Source organism: Giraffa tippelskirchi, chromosome 3 (assembly GCF_054371585.1).
Source record: "Giraffa tippelskirchi isolate mGirTip1 chromosome 3, T2T-mGirTip1v1.2.pri, whole genome shotgun sequence".
In the NCBI taxonomy this organism is placed as follows: Eukaryota; Metazoa; Chordata; class Mammalia; order Artiodactyla; family Giraffidae; genus Giraffa; species Giraffa tippelskirchi.
The window spans coordinates 35,816,878-35,843,472 of record NC_137277.1 but is presented as its reverse complement, the minus strand read 5'-3'; the positions used below and the strand labels follow the sequence as shown (position 1 = coordinate 35,843,472).

Below are 26,595 nucleotides of genomic sequence, written 5' to 3'. Positions count from 1 at the left end.
GTCGGGCGCTCTATAAGTTGTCGATAGGCGGGCACTCCGCCCTAGTTTCTAAGGATCATGTCTGCGAGTCAGGATTCCCGGTAAGAAAGACATTTGCAAGAGGTTGTGGCTGCTTACCTTGCTACCCTTTCCGAAGACCCTGCTTGGGGGAGCTGAGGCCCCCCCCCAGCCCTAGGCCCCCAGGGTTGAGGCGAGACTCAAGACGGGAGGATCCGTCGCGGGAGGGGGGGTGAGGGGCGGGTCCAAGACCGACGTTGCCGCCAGGCCCTGGGCAGAGGCCGAGGACAGGTCGGCTTTCGGGACCTAGCGCGCGAAGTTAGTGAGGGTGCCTCGACCGACGCGGTGCGCGAAGCCCCGTCGGGCGGCGAGGTCGCGACGGGAAAGGTAGAGGCGAGCGTGCGTGGCCCGAAGCCGCCGGTCCGCTTGCCTCACTGCCGGAGGGAGGGCTCGCGCGCTGGGCGTTCCGGATGATTCTGACGGTACCACTCGCCGAAGGCGGGGGTCCCTGGGTCTATAAATCCAGTCGCTTAGTCGCGTGGAGCTATGGGTCGGGGGAGAAGAAGCCGGCCGTTCAGTGTGCTGGTTTTCTTGACGGCCAGGACCGAGCCTAACCCCGAGGAGCGGCCGCGTGAGGCACCGGGAGCCCACCCGGCGCCGGGCGGGCGGGTCCATTTTGCCGCACAAGCCGGGCAATTGGCAAACTGCGGATGGGCAGGTCCACTTTTCTTCAGGGGTGAGCGGCCTGAGGTATGGGAGGGCGACGCCATTTCGCGACGGGGGCGGGCGGGATGTGGATTGTTCCTGTAGTGTGTGTGTGGGGCCGTCGCCGGGTGGTCGAGGGAGCAAGCACATGGCTGTTCGAGGCGATCCCCTCCCCCAGTCCCCTTCGCTGCTAAGTGTTGTGCAATCTCCCTCTTTGCTAGCTCGGCTGGGGCTCATTGTGCGTGAGGCCGCCACCGCCCGCGGCCTCCCACATCCGGGCACTGCGACGGGGGGAGATGGGCTGGAGGGAGTGGGGGAGGTGCGGGCGGTGTGACGTGGGGGGAAGGGGATGTCCTACCCCGGCGTCTGGGAGGTGGAGGGCGGGATTTCCGGCAGGCAGGGGCCACGGTGGGAGGTGCACGCGCTTGGGCTTGGAGCGCCGGGCCCGGGACACGTGGGCCGGGAGGCAAGCACCACCTCCGCGCCCCCTAAGCGCGGCACAGTTCCTTCAGCCTTTGGGTCTTCACGGAGGGTTACTCCATCGTGTCGGGGGTGGCTGGGCCTGAGCCGCTCCCGGGATGGGGCAAAGGCTTGACTCAGTTGTAAAATGACTTGCGTCTTACGGGAACTCGTGGGGGTTGGAATAGGGAATGAAGGCTGATGGCATCATGCAAAGCCGGTTGCTGGTAGGAAGAGATTGGCTATCAGGATTTCTACATACTCCTGTTTTTAAACCAACAGATCCAGAGACAATGGCCCCGATGGGATGGAACCCGAAGGCGTCATCGAGGTGAGGCTGGATCCCTCCCACCATTATCTTTCAACTCTGGGAAAGGCAGTGTTAGTATTATTTCGATTTTGCAGTGGTGGTTTAATGAATAAAACCGGAACCCAGGATTCAACTCTGCTGCTTACTTTAAAACCTCCAGATAGTTACATAGAAAATTTTAACTTTTATGGTAATACGTTAACACTTAATGTTTGAAACATGTCATCCAAATTCTGTTCGCCTTTCTATTAACAGCCAAGCTTCACTGTTTACAGGTGGGCTGACCCCCTAGGGTGGTTTCCCAGGCTGAGTAGAACCAACCAGCTGGCTTCCGTGGGTTGAAGAGAGATTGTGGGTTCTGAAGTTTTGGTGCAGGTACAGGGGCCTGTTTGCTCTTACGCAGAAGCACAGCCCCATTTCTCCTGATTCTTTGGCTTCCTGCAGAGTAACTGGAATGAGATTGTCGACAGCTTTGATGACATGAACCTCTCAGAGTCACTCCTCCGTGGCATATATGCCTATGGTTTTGAGAAGCCCTCTGCCATCCAGCAGCGAGCCATTCTTCCTTGTATCAAGGGTAAGATCTCTCTGCCCTAGAACAAGTTCTGAACTGTCCCTGACCTGGGTAGAGTGGCACCTGGTTGGTGGCGCCTGTCGCATATCAGTGAGGGACAAAACAACTCCTTGTTTATCCCAGCTTGGCTTTTGCTCTGTGCCCATGCCTGGTTCATGCCCTGGACACATGGATTGACTGCTGGTTTAATCTCTACGGTAGTGTTTTGGCCATATCATGTTGGCTTTTTACAGCTATATTTCTAGCCTAATTTTGTTGCAGTGCTAAATGATTGAAACTTGGCCTAGTTTTCAGTTCTGTTCCTGTTTGGGTACTACGTTGTCAAAAAGTCTGAAGCACTTATTGCTGAGCACATAACCTCTGTTGGTTGCTTATTGATCTCATTCAGCAGGGCTTTTGAATCCCATGATTGCAAAGAATGCTTTCTACCATGTCAAATTTCTCTCCCAATTTGTGTTTAGGTTATGATGTGATTGCTCAAGCCCAATCTGGGACTGGGAAAACGGCCACTTTTGCCATATCAATTCTGCAACAGATTGAATTAGATCTAAAGGCCACTCAAGCCTTGGTCCTGGCACCCACTAGAGAGTTGGCCCAGCAGGTGAGTTTACCTTCCTTCCCATGAAGGACTCATTTAGAAATGATCAGCAGAAACTAGAAGTATGTACCCTAACTACCATAGAATTGAAGTAAGAGGAAAATGGATGATGTGAAGTTGGTTGACTTCCAGGTCTCAAGACTTATTAGGTTAATTATAAGCTTTTTTCTAACCAAACACTATAAGCATCCCTTACTCCACCCATTTCCTGAGTCAGATGAAAAGGCTGCTGGGTGGAGCCTGGCTCGCTGGGCAAGTTTGGCCATTTTATGAACAAAACCCCCTGGCAGTGGGCAAAGAGGCACCTGATTGGTGGTGTTGCTCTTATATCAGTCAGGGGCAAAGCAGATGTCTAGTCCTTTGTTCATCCTAGCTTGATGCCTGGATTGGTGGCCGGAGCTGTTTCATGCCTGGGGCACATAAAATGTAGGGCTGTTTTCCTTAGTCTTGAAAAGGAAAAGATCAGAAACCCCTGTCTCATAAGTTGATTACTAATCGCGTTTAAGGGAATGTATTCTTGTAACGTTCTATGGAGGTGTTACGGTCATTCTGTGCCTAACTTTTAAACAAAGATAATGTAAGCAAGAAGTTACAGTAGAGCTCTGCTCTGGGGCCTTAGGGTCTAGAATATGATTTGAAAGTGAAGATCTAACATAGGTTCTATGGCAGGAGTACGAGAGGATACAGGTGACCATACAGAAATTATTTCTGGGCTATTTTTGTGAATTGGTGTGTACATTCAGGAGCCATCCTGAGTTCAAATTCTGAGTCTGCCTTTTATCAGCAGAGATCTTAATGGTATGTTTACCGGTTTCTTGCTTGAGGGGTTAGCTTAATAATAGTGTTAGGTCTCAAGAGTTGGAAAGAATGAGTGTTTAAAATGAGGCCTGGCAGTTGGAGCTAATATACAAGCACTGTTCTTAATTCTGATTCAGATACAGAAGGTAGTTATGGCCTTAGGAGATTACATGGGTGCCTCGTGCCATGCCTGCATTGGGGGTACCAATGTACGTGCTGAGGTGCAGAAGCTGCAGATGGAAGCCCCCCATATCATCGTGGGTACCCCAGGCCGTGTGTTCGACATGCTTAACCGGAGATATTTGTGTGAGTGCATCAGTTTTCTAGTCCTCTGGGTCACTTCCCCATGCATGCTTTTTTCCAGTTTCTTAACTTGGTTATAATTTCATTCCCAATGATACCCTCTGAAAGAGCTGCTCTGTGATGAACCCCATGCGTGTCATCTGAGCCTGGCTTCCCTGTCATCTCAGCCCAGGTAGTGTTCTACTTCCCAGGGCTGTCGTCTGGCCTGGAAAGGGGGTCCCAGGCAAAGGATCCAACCTTTGTATTCTGAGAGCAGACTGCCTATCCTCTGTTCTTTATCAGGATAGTTAAGTATATTTCAGATTTTTTAATAACTACCTGTTGGTGTTTTTCCTGCAGCTCCTAAATACATTAAGATGTTTGTACTGGATGAAGCTGATGAAATGTTAAGCCGTGGATTCAAGGACCAGATCTATGACATATTCCAGAAGCTCAACAGCAACACCCAGGTGAGGAGGGACAGAACATTGGGGTCGTCTTGCTTGTATGGCTGATTGCTTTGTATATAGGTTGTGGTATGCTTGGGGGGGTGATAGAAGAGCATTTATCAACTGCCAGGGAAACCACAGAATTCTGGAGTATTCCCTACCCTGAAGCTGCTTTATTTTTCATAAGGTGGTTTTGCTGTCAGCTACAATGCCTTCTGATGTGCTTGAGGTGACCAAGAAGTTCATGAGGGACCCAATTAGAATCCTTGTCAAGAAGGAAGAGTTGACGCTGGAGGGTATCCGTCAATTCTACATCAATGTGGAACGAGAGGTGGGGCCCAGTGCAGGAGGCGGACCTGGTGGTGAGTTGTTGGGTATAGCCCCTGACTGATCTCCTCCCCCCCCACCCCCTAGGAGTGGAAGCTGGACACACTGTGCGACTTGTATGAAACCCTGACCATTACCCAGGCAGTCATCTTCATCAACACCCGAAGGAAGGTGGATTGGCTCACTGAGAAGATGCATGCCAGAGACTTCACTGTCTCTGCCATGGTGAGGTTTCTCTACCTCGTTTACCAGCAGAGTAAAACATGTCAGGGTATTACTTAGAGCCAGTTCTCAGAAGCAACAGACCTACCCTTTATACCATTTCATTTCCTGTTTTAGCATGGAGACATGGACCAAAAAGAACGAGACGTTATCATGAGGGAGTTCCGCTCTGGCTCTAGCAGAGTATTGATTACCACTGACCTACTGGTGAGTAGAAGGGCATTTGGACAAGACTGGAAGGAAGAGGAGAGAATCCAAGGTGATTCCCTCTTCCAAGGGGCCTACTAGTGCCCCTCTTCAGGAAAGTAGCAACTTGGAATAAAATCTGGCACGCCTCAGGTTTCTGAGGAAAGGGGATGTTTATTTCCTTTGCCTTCTTTTGGCTGCCTACATGTATGCTTAATTCTGGATAGACTTGTGCTTTCTCATTCACACACTGAAACTGCCTTCTTTCTTGACATAGGCTAGAGGCATTGATGTACAGCAAGTTTCCTTAGTCATCAACTATGACCTCCCCACCAATAGGGAAAACTACATTCACAGGTAAATGAAAATCTGGTCTTGTTAACCAATCCAGTCCCCCTCTTGCCCAATCCTCCCTACAGGGAAGCTTGTGATTTTTCTATCTTCCTTACCCTGACTTGTTCCAGAATCGGTCGTGGCGGACGTTTCGGCCGTAAGGGTGTGGCTATTAACATGGTGACAGAAGAAGACAAGAGGACTCTTCGAGACATCGAGACCTTCTACAACACCTCCATTGAGGAGATGCCCCTCAATGTTGCTGACCTCATCTGAGGGGGGCTGGTGTGCTACCTAGCACCAGCCAGGGATGAAACCTTGGAGGGGGCTGAGGAGCAGCAGGAGGGGGGAGGGAAGGGAGCCAAGGGATGGACATCTTGTCATTTTTTTTCTTTTTTTTTTTTCTTTGACTCTTTGAATAAATGTCACTTTTTGAGGCAAAAGAAGGAACCGTGAACATTTTAGACACCCTTTTCTTTGGGGTAGGCGCCGACTTCTTCTCCCAAAAACACTAATCCATTTCCCTAACCTAGTCAACCTCCAAACCCCAGAGGCTCTCCCACCCCAGCTGAATAACTCTGAAAACAGTTCATTCAGTAGGGGCTACAATTTTGCTCCACCTCATCTGCTGGGCCAAATCTGGAGGGCAACCCCCTGAACTAGGTAGCCCAGGGGATTGTCCCCAGGTGGGGGGAGCAGGGGAGAGAAAATGGTAGCCATTTTTACATTGTTTTGTATAGTATTTATTGATTCAGGAAACAAACACAAAATTCTGAATAAAATGACTTGGAAACTGCCTGCCTTGGCTTCTCATTTCTTCCCTCTTCCCTCCCACCTGCTATTGGGTACAGCTTTACTGCCCTGCCTCCAGCTAATAGTTACTTTCTGTTGTGCTTCCTTGTTGACTGGAAAATGGTCATGTTAACTGGTGGGGGTATGACCTTTCCATAGGGGTTGAGCAAGGACCATCATAAGCACCTCACATGTCTCAGCAAAGAGGAAGTGATGGAGGGAAAAGGGAGTGTTCTGAATTTACATTCTAGTGAGCTCTCCTATGGAGAGGCTGCTGCCTCTGTAATCACTGTTGCAACTGCCAAGCATATTTTGCTGAGTTAGACAAATCCGTAAGGATCAACTTCCCCAAAACTCCCCATCTTGCTACCCACATGATGCTGCTAGCTCCTTTAGTGACACCAGGGCCAATCATGTAATGACTAAGAGATCACGGTGGCCAGGGCTGAGGTGCCTGAGTCAGGCTGTGGGTGGGATCACCTCGGTTAACAGGAAGTCAAGAGATTTCCTCTTTTTTCCAAACAGAAGGCAGAGGGTATAGGGTTGGTTGAGCAGGCAGCTGGTACTAACACTGCTGGACTCTGGGTGAAGGCTGTTCTGTCATGAGGTTGGCTGTGTTCTTCTCTGGGGCCTTGCTGGGGCTACTAGCAGGTAAGGAGGAAGGGGACAAGGGGAGAGGGCCCCTGGGAAGAAGCCTGCCCTGGGTTGCTAACCAGTTGTTTCCTCAGCCCAGGGAACAGGGAATGACTGTCCTCATAAAAAATCCGCCACTCTGCTGCCATCCTTCACGGTGACACCTACAGCTACAGAAAGCACGTCAAGCCCTGGAACAACCAGCCACAGAACTACCAAGAGCCACAGAACCACCACTCAGAGAATCACCACCACCACACATACAACTAACACCACAGGAACCACCAGCCACGAGTCCCCAACGGCCACTCATAGTCCTGCTACCACCACCAGTCATCAAAATGCTACAGTTCATCCAACAAGCAACAGTACTGCCACGAGTCCAGGACCCTCCACCAGATCTCCCCACCCAGAACCACCACCCTCTCCAAGTCCTAGCCCAGGCTCCAAGGAGGCAATAGGAGACTATACTTGGACTAATGGCTCCCAGCCCTGCGTCCGGCTCCAAGCCCAGATTCAGATGCGAGTTCTGTACCCAACCCAGGGTGGAAGAGAGGTAAAGCTAAAAGACAGTGGAGGACATAAGGGGAAGGGGCTGAGGCCTGCTATGATTCAGAAGGGGAGGAGGAAGAGCAGAGGAGACAAATACAGGTTGAAGACAAAGGGAACATGGAATGGCAGAACTGTGTGGTCTTGTGACCGACCTCTCATGTTTAACTTCTACAGGCCTGGGGCATCTCTGTACTGAACCCCAACAGAACCAAGGCCCAGGGGGGCTGTGAAGGTACCCATTCCCACTTGCTCCTCTCATTCCCCTACGGACAGCTTAGCTTCGGATTCAAGCAGGTACTTAACCCTCATCCCTTCCTCTCCCCCTATCCCTACCAACCTCTTGCCGTACTCCTTATTCTATACCTGGATGCCACTCTCCCCTGCTGCCCTGAGTCTTCCCGGTCACCTCCCCAGGATCCGCTGCAGAGCGCTGTCTACCTGAACTATATGGCTGTAGAGTACAACGTGTCCTTCCCCCAGGCAGTGCGTGAGTAACCTTCCCTTTCTCACCACTTGCACTAGATATATGGGTTCCTGAAGGGACCCAGGCTAGTGGGTGGAGATATGGATATGGAACTAACTCTTCCTCATTCTTTTAGAGTGGACATTCTCAGTTCAGAACTCATCCCTTCAAGATCTCCAAACCCCCCTGGGCCAGAGCTTCAGTTGCAGAAATGCAAGCATCACTGTTTCACCAGCTTTACACCTTGATCTGCTCTCCCTGAAGCTACAAGCTGCTCAGCTGTCCCCCTCAGGGGCCTTTGGACCAAGTAAGACCTGTTTCTTCCCTCCTAGAATTTTCCCATTGCACTGAAAGTCCCCACTTAGGTTTATAATCTCCCTCCTTGCACCCCCAAATCTCCTCCTCCTCCTCTCAAGCTTGTCACAGCTAGGGTAACTGTCCTTCCTCCTCTACAAGGCTCTCCCCAGGGTCCCCTTTGTTTCCCACTCTGAGACATCTAGGTGAGCTCCTTACCATTCTCTACTTCCCAACATCCACTACATTCCTTCCTCCCACCTTTATCCCAACCACCACCATGACACCTACTTGCCCTGTCTTTTCACCAGGTTTCTCTTGTCCCAGTGATAAGTCCATCTTGCTGCCTCTCCTCATCGGCCTGATCTTACTCGGCCTCCTCATCCTGGTGCTTGTTACCTTCTGCATCATCCGAAGACGCCCACCCACTTACCAGCCCCTCTGACCATTTGTCTCAATACCCAGGGCACCAGGAGGCGCCCTCATTTCTCATCACTCAACAGACTCAAAGAGATAAAAGTTATCATCCTTCCCTGTCTTGATGAACAAAAGAAGAGATAATGCAATTGGGAGGGATGAGAGGAAAGATGTTTATTAAATATGACTGATTCCCCATCTCCCATGGGAAAATAATAAAACTTGCTCAAATCTTTATCCTTGGTTTTCCTTGTCCTTCCTGCCAGGATTAAAAGCCGTTAAGTTTCTTGTCACACACCTTTTGGTACCTTCCATGTTGAGTCTAAGGGACCTAGAAACAGCTCACCAGGAGCGATGAAAATGTTACTGTGTGGTACAATGCCCTCATGGATTCCTCCTTCAAAGCCTGGCACAGCTGTTGTCAAACTGGCTTTGCCTCCCTTGCTCCTCTTTTCGTGGGGTCTCTGGCTGCTCCAGTTCCCTGTCTCCTCGAATCCACGGGAGCCACCCATCCCAGCAGCCTGTCAAATGCCCTGCCCTACCCACTGTGTCCGGGCTAGCGAACAGCCCGGATTAAACTCTGGCTGCATCTGGGATGCTCCTATCCCACCTGCGAAGGATTTTCATCAACCACAGGAGCAATGCGTACTGATTTTCATAAAATATCCTCTATGCTCCTGGGCAACCCACAGTCCCCGATGGTGGTGCCCCCTAGTGGTGGTGGGTGGAACCCCTAGGACAGCCCCAGTGTGGATTCTAAAAAGGATCTCCCAGACTGCCCTAGCCTGAACGACCAGACCAGGGAGTGCTAAATTCCCCTTTACAGTTCATCGCCCTGTGAGCATCCCCAGGGCCAATATGGGGCCCTTCCAATTGTAGGAGCCCTGTAAGGCTACAGAAAGCAGCCGCCGAGACCGGCAGACCCACCCCTTTTTGAGGGGAGCACGTGGCAGAGACCCAGCAAACACACCACCGCCTTGTGACACCTCGTAAGACCCTGCGGACTGGCGCAGGAGTCACCGAAGGGTGTGGTACTCCCAGCAGGTACCCAGCCACCAGAGCGCGATGACCAGGGCCATCTCAACCAAGACTTGGTGTCCTGGCACTGGGTGGCAGAAGGCATCGCTCCTTCTGGGTAGTCTTGAGATGCCCCAAAGCGAGATGCTCGGCCGCCTCCGTCTGGCCCAAATCCTGGCTCAGCACGTGGTCATAGGAGGCCGAGGAGCGAGGTGGCGCCCTCGGGACAGTGGGGTGAGAGGGAACCGCGGGGCCTTCGTTTCACAAAAGCGGCCAGGACTGGGCCCGCATGGGAGCTAGGGACGCTGCCATCTCCCGAAACCGGGCTCTCCTTACCCACCTCCCCTTCCTCTGCTTCACTGTCCTGGCACAGCACACCCATTTGCCAAGGCCTGGGCGAACCTGAGGAGGGAGAAGCATGGGCCTTGCGCCTAAGTTGAGCAGCTTGGCTCAGACTGTCTCGCTCCCATCGGGGCCATGTCCTCTGGACACACCGAGAGTACAGGAGGTGGAAAGCTACACCGCCCACACCCAACGCCATTTTGGAGACTCACGCTCCTTCTCTCTCAACTTCGAACAATGTAGTCAGCTGGAAGAAGACAAGATGGCGCCGAGCAGGAGGAGCGGAGAAAGGAAGGAGGATAAATCTTACTGCGTAAACAAAGGCTCGAAAAATGGAACTGCGCAGGCGTACAGCTTTGGCACGCTTTAAAAATTCGAGCAGCAGGGAGGGAGCGTCCAAAAACGTGGTTTCCAGTCGAGACCTATTTTAGCTAACGAAGGTGGGATGGCGTAAGGAAAAGCTGGGGCGGGAGGCGGGAGGCGGGACGCGGTCCTGCTTAGTAGCGGGAAGGCGGGAGGCGGAGCGCTCGGAGCGCGCGTGCGCACCGTCAGTCAATGGCGGTTTGAAGGATTGGCGGAAGTTAGCTTTGCAACATGGCGGCCGAGGTAGACGGGCCACTTAAACGGGTGCTGGTGCCGCTTCTTTTACCTGAGAAATGCTACGACCACATTTTCGTCCAGTGGGACTTCCTTCATGGTAAGTTTCATTTGGCATCGGGTCAGAGTTTTGCTTCAGAGTTCTCCGGCCGTAAAGGGGCCGTGAGTGCGGACTAAGCGACAGCGGTGACTATTGCCACGGCATTCCGGGCGGAAGTCGTGTCTGTGAGGGGCGGAAGTGTCTCGGGCTCCGTAGAATGAGGACTCCATATTTAGGGGAGAGGGGGAGTCGCCAGGTGGGAGTACTTTGCATTAGTGACCGATGAAAGATGGAAAGACTCAAATTTTACAAAACAGTTTAAGATCTGATTAGATCGTTCTAACACCTAATAGATCTATACACCTTCAGGAGCAATGTTACAAATGATTCAAAGCCTCTTATGAATCAAGGCCTTCTGTGGCACCCCCAAGGCTCCTGCCATCCTAATGGCTTTCCTCCCGGCCTCCACGTTTGCTCACGGTCTAATTTTGGAATTAATTTGTCTGGTTTCCTTTTTCTATCTACGAGGCAACACCACAGACAAAACCCGCCTCAGACCTTTAGGGAAGCCTTCACAGTCCACCCCTGTCAGTTTTTTGGTACCCCACTGTTCTCCCGGGACAATGTTTTAGCTGCGTTCATGACCCATGATAGCCAGACTACCACTGGGGTGGACTTACAGTCTAGAGAAGATGTTGGTGGCTAGAACATAAAAGTAAGCCGTGGAAGTTCCTCAGTAGGGGCCAGGGACAGTGTTCGAGAATGAACGATATAAAGGAAACCTATCCTTGGAGAGAAAAGACGTGTGGATTGCCTACTTGCTCACAGGCGGGGAATAAAGGATCAGAGGACTCTTGGGCCTTGTTCAGCTCTACACAAGGAAGCAGTGGAGAGCCTTGGAAGTCAGGTGAAGGAGTTTAGGTGTGATGGGCAGGGAACGGAAGAGTGGGTCAGAGGAAAGAAAAGGTAAACGCTGTTTTGGAAAGTTACCTTGTCTGAACGTGATATGATTTGCAGTAGGAAAAACTAGGCCTTTTTCACCTGCCTCTAGACCACCCAAGATTTCCTTTTGTGGGTATGTCAAGATCTTAAAGTACTTAAAGCCTTTAGGCCTGCAAGTCCTGGCCTGGGTTCTAGAGGTCTTATCTCTGCTTAATTTCTCTTCTTAGTTCCCTGCCTCAAGATTCTCCTCAGCAAAGGCCTGGGGCTGGGCATTGTGGCTGGCTCACTTCTGGGTATGTTTCTTATCATCTTCAATTCCTGCTGCTGCGAGGTGGGTGGAGTGCTGAAATACCATAAACTGAGTGGGTCACTTAACTAGAAGTGGTGTTAACATGCCTCCAGGTCTGCTCTGTAGCTGTTGTGCTGTGCACCCAAGGGATGTCAGCTCCTCAGCCCTGCCCTTCTCATCCTCTTTTCCCAGTAAAACTACCCCAAGTGTTTAAAATCCTGGGAGCCAAGAGTGCCGAAGGATTGAGTTTCCAGTCGGTAATGCTAGAGCTAGTGGCGTTGACTGGGACCATGGTCTACAGCATCACCAATAATTTTCCCTTCAGGTGAGGGGCCCTGCCCTTTATTTCCAAGGGTAAATGCTCACAACTCTAGTGGGGGTTAGAGTGAGGGAGGTAAAAGGGCAGGAAGGCTTAAACCTTTCTGGAACTCTAGTCATCATCTATGGTGATGATGAGAGGAGGTGAGCAACCCAAGAACACCCAGTTTCCAATCCTGAATCAACTGCATGGGGGCTGCCGGTAGGCAGGAGGTAAGGGACCAGTAGGGCTGTGGCGGATAGGGAATAATCAGACAATTGTGTCCTCAAGATGGATGGGCTCTGGAGGCTTTCCCTGCCTCTTCCAGGCCCGCCTTTCTTCCTTCCAACTCTTGACTCTGCAGCTCTTGGGGTGAAGCCCTGTTCCTGATGCTCCAGACAATCACGATCGCCTTCCTGGTCCTGCACTACAGAGGACAGACTGTGAAAGGTGCTGAGGATTGACCCCAGAGCTGGCTGCCAGTTCTCAGGAGCCCTGCTGGGAAGGCAGGCTTGGGGAAGCCAGGGTACTCAGAAGTTGATGAGGACTCCTTATTTCCCTGTCTCCCAGGTGTTGCTTTCCTAGCGTGCTATGCCCTGATCCTGCTGGTGCTGCTTTCACCACTGACACCCCAGGATGTAGTCACCCTGCTTCAGGCCTCCAACATGCCTTCTGTGGTGGTGGGAAGGGTGGGTGCTGGGAACAAGGGAGAGGATGTTGTGAAGGGGGCTGGGTAAAGAGTAGAGGAGAAACCCAAAGTTTGCGGGTTGGGGGGGAGGACTGAGAATACAGAAATAACATGGGAACATGGAATGAGTTCAGATGACAGAAAAAAGGGTGTCTCAACTCTTCCCTTAGCTGCTCCAGGCAGCCACCAACTACCGTAATGGGCACACGGGCCAGCTCTCAGCCATCACAGTGTTTCTGCTCTTTGGAGGGTCCCTGGCCCGAATCTTCACCTCCATTCAGGTGAGTGCACCTCCTTCCCTCTAGAGGGCACCATAACTTCACCTTACCTCTCCCTGCTTGAGGACTTCAAGCTGCCTCTTTTGGAACCCTTTCTCACTATGCTTAAGTGACCCTAGCTGTGTCTCTCACCCAGGAAACTGGAGACCCCCTCATGGCTGGAACCTTTGTAGTCTCTTCTCTCTGCAATGGCCTCATCGCTGCCCAGGTCCTCTTCTACTGGAATGCCAAGGCTCCCCACAAGAAGAAAAAGCAGTAGAGTTGAGTTGGCTCCCTGAGTACATTCCATGTTTCCATTCATCCACCCAACCCTTGGGGTCCCTCCCATCTGGATCAGTTTGCTGGTGTGACTTTTAACCATTCCCCATTCTTCTGCAATTGCAACTTTGATTGGCCCGGATCTTAGAAAGGATGGGGTAGAGATTTTCAGGCTGACATTTTAACATTGTGTGCTGTCCTGTGTATATGCTCTGGACTCATTTAAACATTTGGCTGAAATTCTTCCTTTAGCAGAAGTTTCTAGCTAGTTAATCTATTCTGGGCAAAAGTCTTACCCTGTCCTCCCCATTTCCCCGCTTCCCTTCTGACCCTAAAGGACAGAGCCTGGACAGTGGAAGGGACCAGGTGCTTATGGTTTCCTTCCTCCCCCAGCCTGGCTCAGACTGTCTCCTGGACCCCAGTGCTTGTTGGGGGGGTTGGGGGAAGGGGGACAGAAGAATGACTCAGGCAGGGCCCCAGGGTGGGGTGAGGAGGTTCCTGCTCTGGCAGGTCCAGGCGGAAGGGAGTGGAGACTGCTGGTTCCTGCTGCAGTAAAGGGGAACAGAGATGGAACAATAAAGACTCAGAGACATGGTTTAATTGTACAAAACTGTATTCAGCCTACAAAAAAAAAAAAAAAATCTGTGGGTGTTGTTCCCCCTAGCTTTTTGGGGTTTGAGGAGTACTTGCTCATCTCCTCTGAACTGTGGTCCAACACAGTTCTAAAGGATTTGCAGCCTGGGAGTGGGGGTGGTGGTGTTCTGGGTAGAAACGTAGAAAAGGAGACTGGAAACCCTTCTGAGAGGTCCACGTCTGTGAGGGTTAGAGGTGGGTTAGGGGCAAGGGGGTCCCTGAGAGGGGTGGGTTGTACAGAGGGGGAGAGCCTGGGGTTGGGTAGGGGCTGTAAGCGGGAAGTAGCTCTCCCTGGAGCCTTGGGTTACTCTGGGTGAGAGAGCACAGCGAGGGGCCCTCTGGTTTACAGTGGGAAGAGCTGCAAAGAGAAACACTGAGGTTAGAAGGCATCTGCTCCCTGGGTTGGAGGTGCCGAGTAGGGTCCCCGACTCGCATGTGGGGGTAGTTCTAACCAGTTCTGCACAGACAGGTAAAACTAATCACCCACCCATCCATCCCTGGCTATTCAGACCCCCCAGAGTACCAACGGTAGGGAACCCCAGGATGGCTTAGAGCTGCACCGCCGCCACAACCATGTTGGGGCACGCTCAAGTGTGAGCTTGCGTGCTGCATGCCTGTTTTCCTCTTTTGGGGCGGCAGGCCAGGAAGGGGTAGAGTTGGGCTTGGCCTGTCCTTGCCCCGGGGATGGGAGAGGAAGCCGGGTCACACAAGGGCCAGAAGTGGGGGCGGAGGTGGGGGGGAAGGACGGGAAATTCAGGTAACTAGAACAGAGTCACATCCAGGTTGCTACTCCTGCGGTGTCACCACCAACAGACTCTGTTGGAAGAAAGACCCTGGCTCCCCCGAAGTCTCCTACGCTTCATGGGGCACCCTCCAAACTCCTCCATGAGTGTCCCCTACTTGGGTGGGCTCAGGACCTCTGCAAGCCAGGCTCTCTGATATCTGCCCCCACCCAGGCTCTAGGACAGGGGCACAAGTTTCTGTCATCCTGTTCCCCGGGTACTCACCCATAACTGCCAGGTAGGTAGGCTGTCGAGTAGTTGGGGGGCTGGTACCCAAAGCCTCTGCTCCCCTGGTTGGCTGCATATCCAGGCCCCCAGACTGGCCCGCCGCCAGCCACGCCGCCGCTTCCCTGGCTGAAGTGGGGCGACCCGGCGCCCGTGCTCTTGGTCTTGCGCCGGGGCCGGTACTTGTAGTCGGGGTGGTCGCGCAGGTGCCGGGCACGGAGCCGCTTAGCCTCCTCCACGAAGGGCCGCTTCTCATCCTCGCCCAGCAGCTTCCACTGCGCGCCCAGGCGCTTGGAGATCTCCGAGTTGTGCATCTTCGGGTGCTGCTGCGCCATCTGGCGGCGCTGGGCGGAGCTCCACACCATGAAAGCGTTCATGGGCCGTTTGACCTTCTCCAAGGGAAGCCCCCTGGAGACAACTGGGCTCCCGGCGCCCTCCCGCTCCTGGGGGCCCGAGGACGAGGAGGTAGGGGCCGTGGGAGTGGGAGGGTCCAGGTTCCAGGCCTGGTCGTGTGAGGAGCCCGGTACCGCCATGGGGGGGCCGAAGGGAAGCCTTCAGAGGGCGTTTCTATACGCCCTCCCCTCCAAAGTGAAACGTTGATCCCCAAACCCTGTATCCTAAGTGTCTGTCTAATCCGGAGTCGTTACAGAGAAACTCGTGTCCTTGAAAGGTATAAACCGTCCCCAAGTTCAGAGTCCTTATAATGGAGCCCGTGCTTCCAACCAATCCGGCACCTGTGAGGAGTCCAGCGCAAAAACCGCTGCCTGGTACCCGCTCCTGTACAGGTTGTGCTCTTTCCTTGTGGCTGCGAGGTTCCCAGCAACCCAGTCTGGCTCCCCCTGCCCGCTGCCCGCCAAGGGCCCGGCTTCGGTGAAGGCGGTAACTCTGCGATCGGGGGTCCCGCAGCTGCCAGGCAGCGTAGCCCAGGTGCCACGGCCCTGTCTCACCTGGTCTCAGCGTCTGTGGCTGGCGGGTGGGCCAGGCTGGGGAACAGCTTTTAACAACTGGCTCCTCCCCACTCCCTCCCAGCCGACCGCGCCTCCTTAAGAGCGCCAACATCCCCCTCCCTTAGGCCAACCCAGGTGTCCCGTTCTTCCCAGCCCCCAACACTCCCCCCAGGGGACCACACCCCCTCTCCACCCAAGACCCAGAAGTCAGGCCTTCCAGCCCCAATAGCCTGAACATCTACCCCTCCCTTCTTAAGCACAGCGATTTAAAGTCAAAATCTTTGCACAATGGGATCAAGTAGAGGGGGATCAAGAGCCCTCAGGGTCAGAGTTGTGCTGGGAAGAAGGTGGGAACACCCAACCCGCTAACCCAAACCTTTTTCTGGTGCCTACAACTCAAACCCCTCACCAGCCCGGGGGCAGAAAAGTCAGGAGGCAGGCAGGCCATTTTTGTTTCCTGAGTCATCCCAGCAGGTGCTTGGGTGGTGATACAACCCCTTGCCAGGTGAGAAAATTTAAACCCTCTCCACTATAGCCCCCAAACCTAGGTTTCACCACGTTTTATCTCTAAACCTCAGAGTTGGGAGGCAGGGCGCAAGGAAGCCCAGGACGAACCAAGGCTGAGAGATCAGTGATATGGATGCTGGAGAGGAAGCCTGGATCCAGAGCAGAGTACCAGCAGGAATGAGGGCTCAACACCTAGGTTCCAGGGGCTGTCTTGAGGGAACCCTGCTCCCCACGCTCCCCAAGGCCCAGCCCAAGCCCCAGGCCTCAGGTAATCGGATTAAGCAGCCTGCCTTGGCTCTCAGCTCTTAGCAGGAACAGCTCCAGCTCTGAGCAGCCCTACCTAGCCCGCTGTGACTCAGGGTATAGGAGTGGCCCAGCTCCCTCTACCAGCAAACCTGGGGGAGGGGAGAAGCAGCAAGGCACCAGCTGCTTTTCTCTAGACCAGGAGGGTACCTGGGCCTGGGGAATTCAGGAATGTCAGAAATTCCCAGACGTAGACCATCTCTGGGATGCTAGAGAAGCCAGGTGTGGTGATACAGGAAACAAGGGCCAGGGCAGGTCACTCCTATAGAAACAGATGGACCAAACTGGGCACAAGGAAGGTACAGGAACCCGAGAGCCATTTGGATTTTTTTATTCTCTTTTTAAATACTGTACAGTGAAAAATAAATACGCCTTCTCATCCACCAGACAAGGTTGGTCCCCCCCTCCCCTGGGGGACCTTGTCACCCCCCTTCATACACACCCCTGGTTCTACTCCAAAACCTTCCCCATGCCTCCCACCCACTTATACCCTTACTATCCCCGTCTTCCACAGTGATGAGGCCCCAGAAATGGGGGGTACAGGATGGGAGGAGGGATAGCAGGGTAGCCCCCCTGAACTGTCAAATCTGGGTGGGTCAAGGAGCACCCCGCACCAACAGGCGGAGAATGGGGGTGTTCAGAGAGATTGGGGCATTAGAGGATAAAGGCACATCCAGTCTGATGGGGAAGGAGAGAGGCTCCCCTCACCCTGGGGGTAGGGTGGACAAGAGGGAGGGGGTAGGACCCTGTTACACACCCCTCCACTAGCTCCTGGAGGCTGGGGGGGACCCAAGCTGCTGTGCCACCCCCCTCCCCCCTAGATAAGAGCAGCTCCAGCGCAGGTCAGTCGGGCCTGTGAGGGCCATTGGTGTTGGGCAGCAAGCGAGATGGAGAAGGGAGGGATGCGGGCTGGAGGGTTTATGAAACCCCATTCACCAAACTACCCAACTCCAGGGGGGCGGAGAGCTCCCCATTCTCTGAGGGGCCCTTAGGAAGCTTGCTGACAGAGTCACCCTGAGGGGAGAGTGGGAAAGAAAACGGAGAGGAAGGAAAGGAGGTCAGTAGAAATTCAGGTAATGCCATTCCCTACCACCTAAGAGCTCCAGACACCTGGTGGGACCCAGGGGTTGGTTGCCAGGAGTCACTTTTACTGGGATCCAGAAAATATGAGCCAAGTGGCCCTTTCTCTTCTATACAAACTTTTCACTATTCTACATGCAGCCTAAACTCCAGCAGAATGCCTTCCCTACAATTTCACAAGAGATTTCTTAAAGAGTTTTCATGTGCCCCCTACTCCAGAACAACAAAAGAGTGGGGTAAACTGTCTTCCTTGCCTACCTTCTGCCCTGAAAGAGAATCCTCTGAAGGTTTAGTGCGTTCCAGGGGTGGCCGCTGGCGGCTCTGAGACTTTGCTCGGGAGATATAGTCAGCCACAGTCACTGGGGAAGACAGAGGGTCAAGTTTCAGAAGAAACCCAGGTATCCAGCCCCTAGACACCCACTGAACCCCAAGCCCTAGTTTCCACAGGATAGGAGGCATCCTGTTCTCTGAGGCAGTCTGCTGGAATCCAGTGTTAGCTCACCTGGCTGACGGTCTCCACTGACAGAACCATCAGTCCGGTTACCACGGTTACGGCGGCGGCGGCTCCGATTACGACGCTGGGGTCTTGACTCATCTTCTGTGGGGCAGGGGAAAATGAGAACTGGGCATCAAACTCCCACCCCCTCAACTCTTGCCCAGTTGTAATTTTTCAAACCCTCATACACCCCTTACCCAGGCCATTCTCTGTCATGCTGGGCCCGTCAGATTCTAGGCCTCCATCCATGACAGTCCTGTCTTCATCGGTGCGGCGGCGGCGGGAGCGGCGGCGTCTAGCACTTGCTGGGGGGGGTTCCCCAAGCTCTGAATCAACTGGGGGCTCTGGTTCGGATGTGTCCAGTAGGCTATAGGGATTACTGTCTGGGTCCTTCAGCACTGGTTGGAGGAAGAAGGAGTTGGGAGTCAGATGTCCACCATCTTTCTTTTTGGCCCACATTCATGAGCCCAGTTGTCTGCTTCTGGTACCTGAGCTAATCGATGAAGAGTTGTATCTTGAGGTGGGCCGGGGGGCAGGTGGGGGTCCCCTACCCCGGCCTCCTATCGGACGCCTCCGGCTTTCTTCCCCCCTGGTCGGGGGATCCCGGTCGCCAGGCCCAGCTCGGTTGGGCTCCTCCCTCTTCTCTGACTCTGTCTCAGAAGCTGTGGATAGGTCTGAGTTGGGGCCTGAAGAACATAGTGGCGTTCAAACAGGGTCACTCACCCTATCCCAGGATCCATCCCCACCCTTAAGCTGGAAAATTCTCCCTCTCATTCCTTAGTCCCTCAGCCAATCACTTCATCTTCTCAATCACCCTTTCCTCAAGCTTCCACCCAGACCTCTGCCTCCCACACCCCACACCACTGCTAACCCCCTCAACTCCCATAGCTGTCTCACCATAGGCAGGACCGCCTGTCTTCCGGCCCCGGCCCCGGCCCCCATAGCTGCCCCCATAGGTTCGTGTGGTATGAAGGGAGGAGGAGGAGCTCTCATCGGTGGTATATCCAGCCTTGTCACTGCTGCCGCTGCCCCGCCCACTTCCAGGAGGCCGAAAGCCCAGCCCAATCTGCCGAAGCTGCTCATCAATCTGTAGCCTCTCTAAGCGGAGCTGCTCCACCTCCTGGTTGGGTAGAAGATGGAGAAAAACAAGGAAGGAGAAGTAAGTGTAAGATCAATAGTCTCTCTTCACGCTTCTCTGCCCCAACTGTCCCTAGGGACCTGAACTCTCAGGAACACAACAAGGCTTAAAACAGGGAAAATGATGGGTTCCAACTCCACAGCCCCAATTTTTCACCTAACAGTTTTTATTCTACTCAGAGACACAAACTGGAAACCACCACTTTTAACTCCATCCAGCATGCTCCTCAGTCCCCTGTACACGTGGGTCTTTCCTCTCCCAGGCTCCTGGCTCCGGTACCTGCAGGTAGGAGAGGTGATATTCCAGCAGAGCCTGAGCATTGCTGATGTTTTCTCGGGTGCCAACAAATATGAAAGGAACCATGCCCTGGAGAGCAAAGGACACATGGATTAGAAACAGACTCAAATCAAGTATTAAGTCCACCTTGTCTTCTAGAGAAGCCTACCCAAAAGGGATCTTTCTGGGCTCTCCATCTACTAGGAAAAACCAAAGTTCCCATGCCCCATCCCCTAGAAATCCCAGCCCTCAAGAGAATGGCTTGGAGAACAATCACATCTACTCTGGAAACCAATCTCTAGGTGTAATTGCCCCATACCTCTTCCCTGGGGTTCTTCTTGTCATTATCACCTTCAACTCGAACCCTCACCACACCAGATTTATCCACAATCTCCTGGATCACTTTCCCGTTCTTTCCGATCACTTTGCCTGAATAGGTAAAGGAGGAGTTAGGCTTTTTTTTTTTAAGGAAAGAAAAAAGAGCAAAAACAGACAAACAGTTTTCAGCTTCTATGAAAAAATTCTGTTTAATGAATCTCCTGCTTCTAGGCTTCTGGTGTGTTTTCACAGACAAAATACCACAATCCCTAGAAATTAGTTCTCCCATTTTTTTTTTTTTTTTTTTTTTTTTTTAGTTCTCCCATTTTTGTCACTCCAACTACAGACTGTTTGGTCTGTCCTCCTGAAACGAAGTTCACCGGGAGGTGCGAAGCCAGAATCATTTTAGAGAATCTTATATCTGGCCCCCAACATGTTCTCCTATATACATAAACAACCCCAACTCACCAACCAGGTTCCTGGGCACTTGCACGGAGTCCTCAGAAAACTCAAGATAGCTCCGGGCCTGTCGGCATGCTTCAGGCGTCTGAGAGAAGAATGGGGAGTTGTTAATAAAACAGAGGACCTGGATCTCAGACAGTGATCTTCCTGCCACTCTCCGTCTTTGGGAAAATGTGCTGCCGCCAAAGTCTGGGAGGGAGGAAGCAACTATACTCCAGTTAAAGAAAAAAAAGGTATGCACATAAAAAAAGAGAGGGAGGGAGGTGAACACGGCACGCTTCCTTTCTATTTCACACAGTCTTCTCTCTATCCCCGCACGGACTTAGATGACAGGTATCTTTTGCTGACCTCCCCATAGATGCGGAAAGTGCAGGTCTCTTCACCCAATTCAATGGCAGTCACCCCAGGTACTTTTCGGGCCTGCTGGATGTTGGCACCATGAGTCCCAATTGCTAGTCCCATCAGGTCCTCTCGCACTGTGAACTCCTCTTGGAAAGCTGCCGCCAGCTGCTTACTTGTCTGAAAGAAAAAAAGACACTGACCTATAGGAATCATGGTGAAATTTCAGATACCTGTCCCAGGTATCTGACGCTTTGTGTAACTTCAATAAGAAAAGACTGTGAAAGAAAGCCAGAACTATCTGGAAGTCTGACCACCAGGACCTGTGTGGAGAATTTAGGAATGCTTCATTCCATTCCTACCTTCTCAGTACCCATGGCTTGGTGGGCAGGGGACGTAATGATGGCAGGGTTTGGGCTAGGAGCCATCAAAGTTTTGGATTTGGCTCTAACACTATCTGGTTGTATAATTCCAAACAAAACATACTCTCTGTGCCTCTGTTGTTATCCACTAAATGATTACACCTGACCTGCCCCATTCCCAGACTAACAAGAGGATTAAAGAAGACCAGTGTTTAAGAAAGGACTTTTCACATGGTAAGTGCAAGTGTAAGGAATATTTACCTTAACCAAACCAACACAAACTCCCAAAATAAAACCCAAAAAGTTGAGGAGAAAGCAAGAGGTTAAGAAAAGCATAAAAAGAGGCTATGACACACCGTGCTACCACTTCATTTCTCAACGAGTCCTCAGAGGGAGGCCTGAGTACAAGGGCAGGCAAAGGGAAAGGCTCTGGCAGCACCCTGAGGAGCATCCCTGGAGAAGTACAGATTACCATGGGCCAGAATTTGCACAGGCTCACATAAAGATCAGTTCAGTTGATTAAAAGGAAATGGATGTTCAAATAACACATACACATGTGCACCTCATTTAGGACGGTATAATTCCTAAGGGAATCTGACCATCATAAGATGTCAGGATTCAAAAAGACCTTGTATAAACACTCTCGTTCAACTACCTTACTGTCACAGATAAGGAAGAGAAAACTCACTGGAATCAAATTATTTGCCAAAGGTCAATTATTTGACAAAGCAAGACAGGATTAATTCCAAAACCAAGGATCTTTTCCAGTGTACAAATGGCTCTCACAAAGTGATTTGGTTCTCAGAAGTAATTTGGGGGCACCCAGAGGAGGTAAGACCCACACCCTCTTCCACTTTTAGACAGACTTGTTCTGATTGATCTGTCTTATGCATTGTGCTTTGAAGTAAAATTTCACTTGGTCACTGGGTCCCATAGCTTTAAAAAAAAAAAAAAACCTTCGCAGTAAAAACATGATGGAGCTCTGCCACCTGGAGGAGCCTGAGATGAAATAGCAGACCCAGGTTTAATGGCCCAGAAAGACCTTAATCTCTGTTCTGTAAACATAAGAGCATGAGTGGAGGATGAGGTGGGAGGGAAGACAACAATACCATTCAGCAGTAAAAAGTGGAGCCCAAACTTACCTCGAGGTGCTTGGTAGCTTCTTCATTGCGCGACATGAGCAGCAGTTTGGTGCGCAGGCTTCGAAAATGCATATCACCCAGCAGGGATGCTCGTTTCACAGGGGCTTCCGTGGTTGACTGGAAAGAAACCAACAGAAAAGTCACTAAAAACTGCCTATGTTTTAGAGGAGAGTCAGGAACTGGGAATCAGGACACCTGAGTCTCTGGAAAAGGGCAGGAGTTTAAGAAACAAAGTTGAGGAAGAGAAAATCACTGTCGGTCTCACAAGGGCCTACTATCTGGGTGCCTAAGGGAACTGATTTTACGTGGCAAGCACAGGTGAGAACCATACTGTTTCTGAGAGTCAAAATATGCAAGAAGGGTCCTTGACCCAAACTGCAATATGATGGTCAGGTTGAAAAAAAATTAAGGTCATACATGAGAAAGACTAAGGAATGGTAGGGCTAACCTGGGTCCACAGGGGTCAGGAGCAATAAAGTCCTCTCTGACAAATAAATATAAGCACACTTTAGTTCTTCCCTTCTTGCAAAAGAGTTAAAAGGGGAGAAGGGCTTAGGTGAAGTTCAGGCAAAATAAACTCACCAGGATGAAAAGCTCACTATTTGTGATGTTGAGAAAGATGCAGTTCGCTCCCAATGCTTTCTTAAACTCTTTATGGACGTTTTCATTGGAGCAGCTGCAGAGAAAAGAGAACAGTGCTCAGAGGGCAGAGTGTAGAGCATAGCTGAACATTCAGGGGAGAGAGGGACTAAGAAAAATAAGGACTGCAGTTAAAGAACAGAGATGAGGAAATAGAACTGGGAGCAGAGAGGACACTAGAGGGCCAAGGGAACACAAAACACCCTGGGAGCAGGGCCTGGGACAAACATGTGCAGAGATGAGGACCATAAAGGGGGTCCCCCGCAACCAACATCCCAAACACTCACGCCTCTCTCAGATCCTCAGGCACAGCCATGGTAACCTTGAAGAAGCTGCCTTTGGTCGCAAGGGGATTGGGATTAACTGGCCGAAGCCGTTCCAGGGTGACAATCTCATTGTAAGTAGCATCGCAGGCAGCATATTCAATGACATAGAACTGGCATAAGGAAAGAAAGGTGTGGATAACATGAGCTTCTATCTCCCAACTTTCTCTGACTAAAATGTCTCAGCAGTTCCCCAAAGACCTTGACAATCAGTCACTCACATCTCCCTTCATCATCCGCACCCGGGCCAGCCACCAGCCACAAGGCTCTTGCTCATTGGCTCGAGAATAAACCTGAAAAGAAGTTGAAAATAAAAGAGATCTTGAGGCCCATCTAAAAATATCAAGAATAGAATGAGCATTAAGACACTTGGGAGGCATCCTAGACCAAGATGAAGGAAACTAGAGGAAGGAGCTGCTAGTTAAAATCAGAGGACACTGGAGTTCAGATGCTGTTCTTGTAAATGGAAGAAAAGTGGATCCCCTGAAACTGGGAAGCTCCCTAAAGGCTTGATTGATCACAATGGTGATGGACAGAAAACTGCACTTCACTCCTCCACAGGCTGCCTAGCTGAATGGAGGAAGGAGAGTGAAACAAGCAGTAAGGAGCCTATGATACCTGTATCAGGGTAAGGGAGATGCAGAATCCTGGGAAAAGTGATGTTTAGAGAAGGTAGACTTCAGGCCCTTACCTCCACTTCATCCCCTTCTGTGATCTCCTTGTTATAGTCAGCTGGAGGTGGTAGCCGGACATCCCCAAAAGGAATCTGTCTCTCACTCTGCCAGCTGCAAGGGAAACAGTATATGATAGCTATTCAGGCTAGGGTGGTTGCCTGTTTCTTCAGAAAAAGGTAACTTCCTCCATTGGGCATTTTCCACCTTCCTTGGTGATTAGAAGCTAAACTCCAGGCTCTGCTCAATACCGGTGTCTTCCATCTCTTGCTAGAACCTAAATACTGTGTCAAATGCCCCCACCAGCACCATTTCCTCTCCTAGGATCCGTACAAGTCGCCCACCCAAACCCCTGGCTCTCGCCCACCTATTACATGCCTCATGGGACTCAGTCGTCCCTTCTCCACTCTCCTTCTAGGACCTAGTATGCTGGACTCTCTATTCCCAAGGTCTTACTTGTTTTCAAAGAAGATGGTGACAGAGTCTTCATGGACATCCTTCACAAAGCCCTAGAATGGATTTTAGAACAAAGTGAAAAGGAAAAAAAAAAGACAATTAACCACCACTTCAGCCATTAGAGGAACAGACACCTTTGCAGCATCTTGTACTACAGGTTGGGCTTCTCCGGTGGCTCAGTGGTAGAGAATCCGCCTACCAAGCAGGAGATGTGGGTTCAATCCCTGGGTGGGGAAGATCTCCAGGAGGAGGAAATGGCAACCCACTCCACTATTCTTGCTTGGGAAATGCCATGGACAGAACCTAGGAGGCTACATACACTCCATGGGGTTGCAAACAGTCAGGCCCAATTCAGCAACTGAACAACAAAACTAGGGTTTCTTTTTCTTTTTCTGGCAGCACCACACGGCTGGTGAGACAGTTCCCGGATCAAGGATTGAACCCAAGGCCATGGCAGTGAAAGCTCAAATCCTAACCACTAAGCCACAAGGAACCCCCCCCCCCTTTTTCCTTTTGTAAAACTAGTTTTAGATGAGAACACAAGCAATCTAAAAACCAGGCTAGGGAAAGCTGTACTGGGGAAAGAATACAAATGGTGAGGTAGCAAGAAAAGAAATAACACTGGCATGGACAGAGATGTTACAAAATCCAGAAATAAGATGAGACAGAAACTAAGTAGAAGGGAAAAACATCACCTGTATCAGAACAGCCTGGAAACTAGTGGTCTCCTATGGCTCCCACAGGGGCCTCCCTATCTGTCTGCCTCCTGCTGTACTGAGCAGCTTGCCAGAGTTCAATTAAAATACCAACAACATTCAGCAAAGCTAAGAATATCCCATGAGACAGTGTGAGGCTGTCCTGGAACACCTAGAGGACATCAGGATCTGCCAAGAAAGGGTCTAGCTCCTAATACAGCAAGAGACCTGAGCAAACTTGCTGCTTTGATGCCTGGGCCATACGCAAATAATCAGAACACTGGAGAAGTTCAAAATCCAAAAACAACCTCCAGAAAGAAAAATTAGGATTTAAAAGATGTGAGGGAATTCCCTGGTGGTCCAGTGGTTAGGACTTTCACAGCTGTGGACCAGGGTTCAATCCCTGGTAGGGAACGACAATCCTACAAGTCACATGGTATGGCCAAATAAAGATGTAAGATTTTTTAATGCTAGACTATGACACTGCTAAGAATTTGAAAACGTTAATAAAATTTGTAGAAGACCCCAAACTTGAGATCTTGACAAGGAACAGCAACAGGAATGACTGAATAGCTGGTCTACCTATTTTCTCTCTTTTTTTTTTGGCCAAGGCAGTGAAAGTGCTGAGTCTAAACCGCTGGACCACCAAGGAATTCCCTACTTCCTATTTTCTCTGTCTTCACTGAGGAAGCCAAAGCTATGAGTTCAATCCTATGCTCCCAGTTTTCCTACCTTTTCTATTTTTCAAATACTCAATATTAGGGATTGCTAATTTTGATAAAGTCCTATTTATCAATTTGCTCTTTTGGTTTCATATAGAAGAAATCTTCATCTAACCCCAGACCACAGAAGTTCCCTCCTATGTCCTTGTCTAGAAGTTTTATAGTTTTTATTTTACGTCTATGATCCATTTTGAGTTAAATTTTTTACTATTGTGCCAGATACGATTAAAGTTCATTTTTAACCTATGGATGTGCAGTTCTTTAAGTACCATTTGTTGAAAGACTGTACTTTTTCCAATAACTGCCTTTTCATGTGTATCAAAGATCAGAAAATTCTAACTCATGTATAATGACAGAAAGCATGTTGGTAGAAGACTTTTGGGAATGATAGAAATTGTGGTGATGGTTCATTTTATACATATGTCAAGACTTAAATTGTATGCTTTAACTATGCATGCTTCATTGTATGTCAATTATGCCTCATTAAAGCTTTAAAAAAAATTAGGGGTTTTAAAAAGCATATATATAAGAACTATTCCTAAGCTTTGCAGATAGGAACAAAATATGAGCTTAGGAGAGAAAACACCAAAAATGCACACTTGTGTCACTCCCACCTCAGGGAGAACTGGTCAATCATAAACACTTAATTCACTGTTCTTTCCTTAAATCTAAACCTAGAATTTCCCTCTTGATATGAGCCATCTTCCTCTTCTTTTGGGAAAGGACCTCATTATGGAGTCTTACTACTGCCCAGGACTCCTGGTCCTGCCTAGCCTTACATACCCATGCTTTACCTTTCTCTGCCATTCCCTTCCTCAGAAATGTTTTTCCCACTCTTCATTCAGCTTCAATGCTCATTCCTTCTCTTCTCCACTCACAACTGAGGCACTTTTACTTCTGTCTGCCCAAGTTCCTCTTCTCTTTTGGGTTCTTCCCTTT

General features: G+C 50.8%; 5 protein-coding genes and 4 non-coding genes across 25 annotated transcripts in view; 7 read left to right on the top strand and 2 right to left on the bottom strand.

Moving 5' to 3' along the window:
• Positions 1 to 41: 41 nt before the first annotated feature.
• EIF4A1 (eukaryotic translation initiation factor 4A1) lies at positions 42 to 6,038 on the top strand. 2 transcript variants are annotated; one of them, XM_081578617.1, is made up of 12 exons: positions 227 to 288; positions 600 to 747; positions 1,444 to 1,492; positions 1,916 to 2,048; positions 2,507 to 2,646; positions 3,579 to 3,747; positions 4,084 to 4,193; positions 4,360 to 4,503; positions 4,587 to 4,724; positions 4,839 to 4,928; positions 5,185 to 5,264; positions 5,372 to 6,038. In XM_081578617.1, exons 3-12 carry the CDS (start codon positions 1,469 to 1,471, stop codon positions 5,514 to 5,516), a joined length of 1,173 nt encoding a protein of 390 aa, XP_081434743.1. In that variant the 5' UTR covers positions 227 to 288; positions 600 to 747; positions 1,444 to 1,468; the 3' UTR covers positions 5,517 to 6,038. The 2 variants fall into 2 exon arrangements, with proteins under 2 accessions (XP_081434742.1, XP_081434743.1); XM_081578616.1 differs by lacking the exons at positions 227 to 288; positions 600 to 747 and adding an exon at positions 42 to 80.
• Positions 2,083 to 2,217, top strand: LOC145544020 (small nucleolar RNA SNORA48). The gene has a single exon (XR_014081245.1). It is a non-coding gene; the product is annotated as a small nucleolar RNA SNORA48 (small nucleolar RNA).
• LOC145544021 (small nucleolar RNA SNORA48) lies at positions 2,922 to 3,066 on the top strand. The gene has a single exon (XR_014081246.1). It is a non-coding gene; the product is annotated as a small nucleolar RNA SNORA48 (small nucleolar RNA).
• On the top strand, positions 3,857 to 3,998 carry LOC145544063 (small nucleolar RNA SNORD10). Its single transcript, XR_014081287.1, has one exon. It is a non-coding gene; the product is annotated as a small nucleolar RNA SNORD10 (small nucleolar RNA).
• Positions 4,974 to 5,116, top strand: LOC145543979 (small nucleolar RNA SNORA67). Its single transcript, XR_014081208.1, has one exon. It is a non-coding gene; the product is annotated as a small nucleolar RNA SNORA67 (small nucleolar RNA).
• Positions 6,039 to 6,562: 524 nt separating the features above from the next.
• CD68 (CD68 molecule) lies at positions 6,563 to 8,628 on the top strand. Of its 3 annotated transcripts, none has more exons than XM_081578620.1 (6): positions 6,563 to 6,683; positions 6,842 to 7,221; positions 7,392 to 7,511; positions 7,632 to 7,704; positions 7,817 to 7,987; positions 8,286 to 8,628. In XM_081578620.1, the coding sequence occupies exons 1-6, from the start codon at positions 6,635 to 6,637 to the stop codon at positions 8,417 to 8,419; spliced, it is 927 nt and encodes a 308-aa protein (XP_081434746.1). In that variant the 5' UTR covers positions 6,563 to 6,634; the 3' UTR covers positions 8,420 to 8,628. The 3 variants fall into 3 exon arrangements, with proteins under 3 accessions (XP_081434746.1, XP_081434745.1, XP_081434744.1); XM_081578619.1 differs by having other exon boundaries at positions 6,761 to 7,221; XM_081578618.1 differs by having other exon boundaries at positions 6,761 to 7,221; positions 7,392 to 7,704.
• A 1,711-nt stretch (positions 8,629 to 10,339) lies between these two features.
• Positions 10,340 to 13,750, top strand: MPDU1 (mannose-P-dolichol utilization defect 1). Of its 6 annotated transcripts, none has more exons than XM_081578627.1 (8): positions 10,340 to 10,447; positions 11,216 to 11,294; positions 11,557 to 11,622; positions 11,811 to 11,943; positions 12,281 to 12,366; positions 12,487 to 12,596; positions 12,775 to 12,885; positions 13,019 to 13,750. In XM_081578627.1, the coding sequence occupies exons 1-8, from the start codon at positions 10,445 to 10,447 to the stop codon at positions 13,139 to 13,141; spliced, it is 711 nt and encodes a 236-aa protein (XP_081434753.1). In that variant the 5' UTR covers positions 10,340 to 10,444; the 3' UTR covers positions 13,142 to 13,750. The 6 variants fall into 6 exon arrangements, with proteins under 6 accessions (XP_081434753.1, XP_081434752.1, XP_081434751.1 ...); XM_081578626.1 differs by having other exon boundaries at positions 12,487 to 12,605; XM_081578623.1 differs by lacking the exon at positions 10,340 to 10,447 and adding an exon at positions 10,600 to 10,643 and having other exon boundaries at positions 12,487 to 12,605.
• On the bottom strand, positions 13,736 to 16,799 carry SOX15 (SRY-box transcription factor 15). The gene is made up of 2 exons (XM_081578642.1): positions 14,781 to 16,799; positions 13,736 to 14,131 (listed from the first exon to the last, which is right to left on the bottom strand). Exons 1-2 carry the CDS (start codon positions 15,311 to 15,313, stop codon positions 13,963 to 13,965), a joined length of 702 nt encoding a protein of 233 aa, XP_081434768.1. The 5' UTR covers positions 15,314 to 16,799; the 3' UTR covers positions 13,736 to 13,962.
• Positions 14,781 to 26,595, bottom strand: part of FXR2 (FMR1 autosomal homolog 2) — a 16,308-nt gene continuing 4,493 nt past the window's right edge. For 3 of the 9 annotated variants that reach the window (XM_081578596.1, XM_081578592.1, XM_081578600.1), the window contains exons 2-17: positions 24,240 to 24,292; positions 23,804 to 23,897; positions 23,334 to 23,405; positions 23,077 to 23,225; positions 22,733 to 22,826; positions 22,151 to 22,267; positions 20,656 to 20,826; positions 20,314 to 20,392; positions 19,847 to 19,956; positions 19,531 to 19,617; positions 19,011 to 19,233; positions 18,602 to 18,799; positions 18,311 to 18,511; positions 18,120 to 18,215; positions 17,876 to 17,976; positions 16,853 to 17,551 (exon numbers count right to left, since the gene is read on the bottom strand). In XM_081578596.1, the coding sequence (XP_081434722.1) occupies positions 17,456 to 17,551; positions 17,876 to 17,976; positions 18,120 to 18,215; positions 18,311 to 18,511; positions 18,602 to 18,799; positions 19,011 to 19,233; positions 19,531 to 19,617; positions 19,847 to 19,956; positions 20,314 to 20,392; positions 20,656 to 20,826; positions 22,151 to 22,267; positions 22,733 to 22,826; positions 23,077 to 23,225; positions 23,334 to 23,405; positions 23,804 to 23,897; positions 24,240 to 24,292 (1,941 nt within the window). In that variant the 3' untranslated portion in view covers positions 16,853 to 17,455. Of the gene's footprint in view, positions 16,800 to 16,852; positions 17,552 to 17,875; positions 17,977 to 18,119; positions 18,216 to 18,310; positions 18,512 to 18,601; positions 18,800 to 19,010; positions 19,234 to 19,530; positions 19,618 to 19,846; positions 19,957 to 20,313; positions 20,393 to 20,655; positions 20,827 to 22,150; positions 22,268 to 22,732; positions 22,827 to 23,076; positions 23,226 to 23,333; positions 23,406 to 23,803; positions 23,898 to 24,239; positions 24,293 to 26,595 lie in introns of those variants that run through there. The other 6 variants (XM_081578597.1, XM_081578598.1, XM_081578599.1 and 3 more) reach the window with 6 other exon arrangements.

What these genes read in the sequence shown, in the direction of transcription:
- EIF4A1 (XM_081578616.1), top strand. Translation starts at nt 58, where the DNA reads ATGTCTGCGAGTCAGGATTCCCG. An exon ending in CTAGAGAGTTGGCCCAGCAG is followed by an intron (nt 2,647 to 3,578) that starts GTGAGTTTACCT and finishes ATTCTGATTCAG; the next exon opens with ATACAGAAGGTAGTTATGGC. An exon ending in AGGGAAAACTACATTCACAG is followed by an intron (nt 5,265 to 5,371) that starts GTAAATGAAAAT and finishes GACTTGTTCCAG; the next exon opens with AATCGGTCGTGGCGGACGTT.
- CD68 (XM_081578618.1), top strand. Translation starts at nt 6,635, where the DNA reads ATGAGGTTGGCTGTGTTCTTCTCTGGGGCCTTGCTGGGGCTACTAGCA. An exon ending in CTTGCTGGGGCTACTAGCAG is followed by an intron (nt 6,684 to 6,760) that starts GTAAGGAGGAAG and finishes TTGTTTCCTCAG; the next exon opens with CCCAGGGAACAGGGAATGAC. An exon ending in CTCAGGGGCCTTTGGACCAA is followed by an intron (nt 7,988 to 8,285) that starts GTAAGACCTGTT and finishes TCTTTTCACCAG; the next exon opens with GTTTCTCTTGTCCCAGTGAT.
- MPDU1 (XM_081578622.1), top strand. Translation starts at nt 11,150, where the DNA reads ATGAACGATATAAAGGAAACCTATCCTTGGAGAGAAAAGACGTGTGGA. An exon ending in CAGAGGACAGACTGTGAAAG is followed by an intron (nt 12,367 to 12,486) that starts GTGCTGAGGATT and finishes CCTGTCTCCCAG; the next exon opens with GTGTTGCTTTCCTAGCGTGC. An exon ending in GAATCTTCACCTCCATTCAG is followed by an intron (nt 12,886 to 13,018) that starts GTGAGTGCACCT and finishes TCTCTCACCCAG; the next exon opens with GAAACTGGAGACCCCCTCAT.
- SOX15 (XM_081578642.1), bottom strand. Translation starts at nt 15,313, where the DNA reads ATGGCGGTACCGGGCTCCTCACACGACCAGGCCTGGAACCTGGACCCT. An exon ending in TACCTACCTGGCAGTTATGG is followed by an intron (nt 14,132 to 14,780) that starts GTGAGTACCCGG and finishes TTCTCTTTGCAG; the next exon opens with CTCTTCCCACTGTAAACCAG.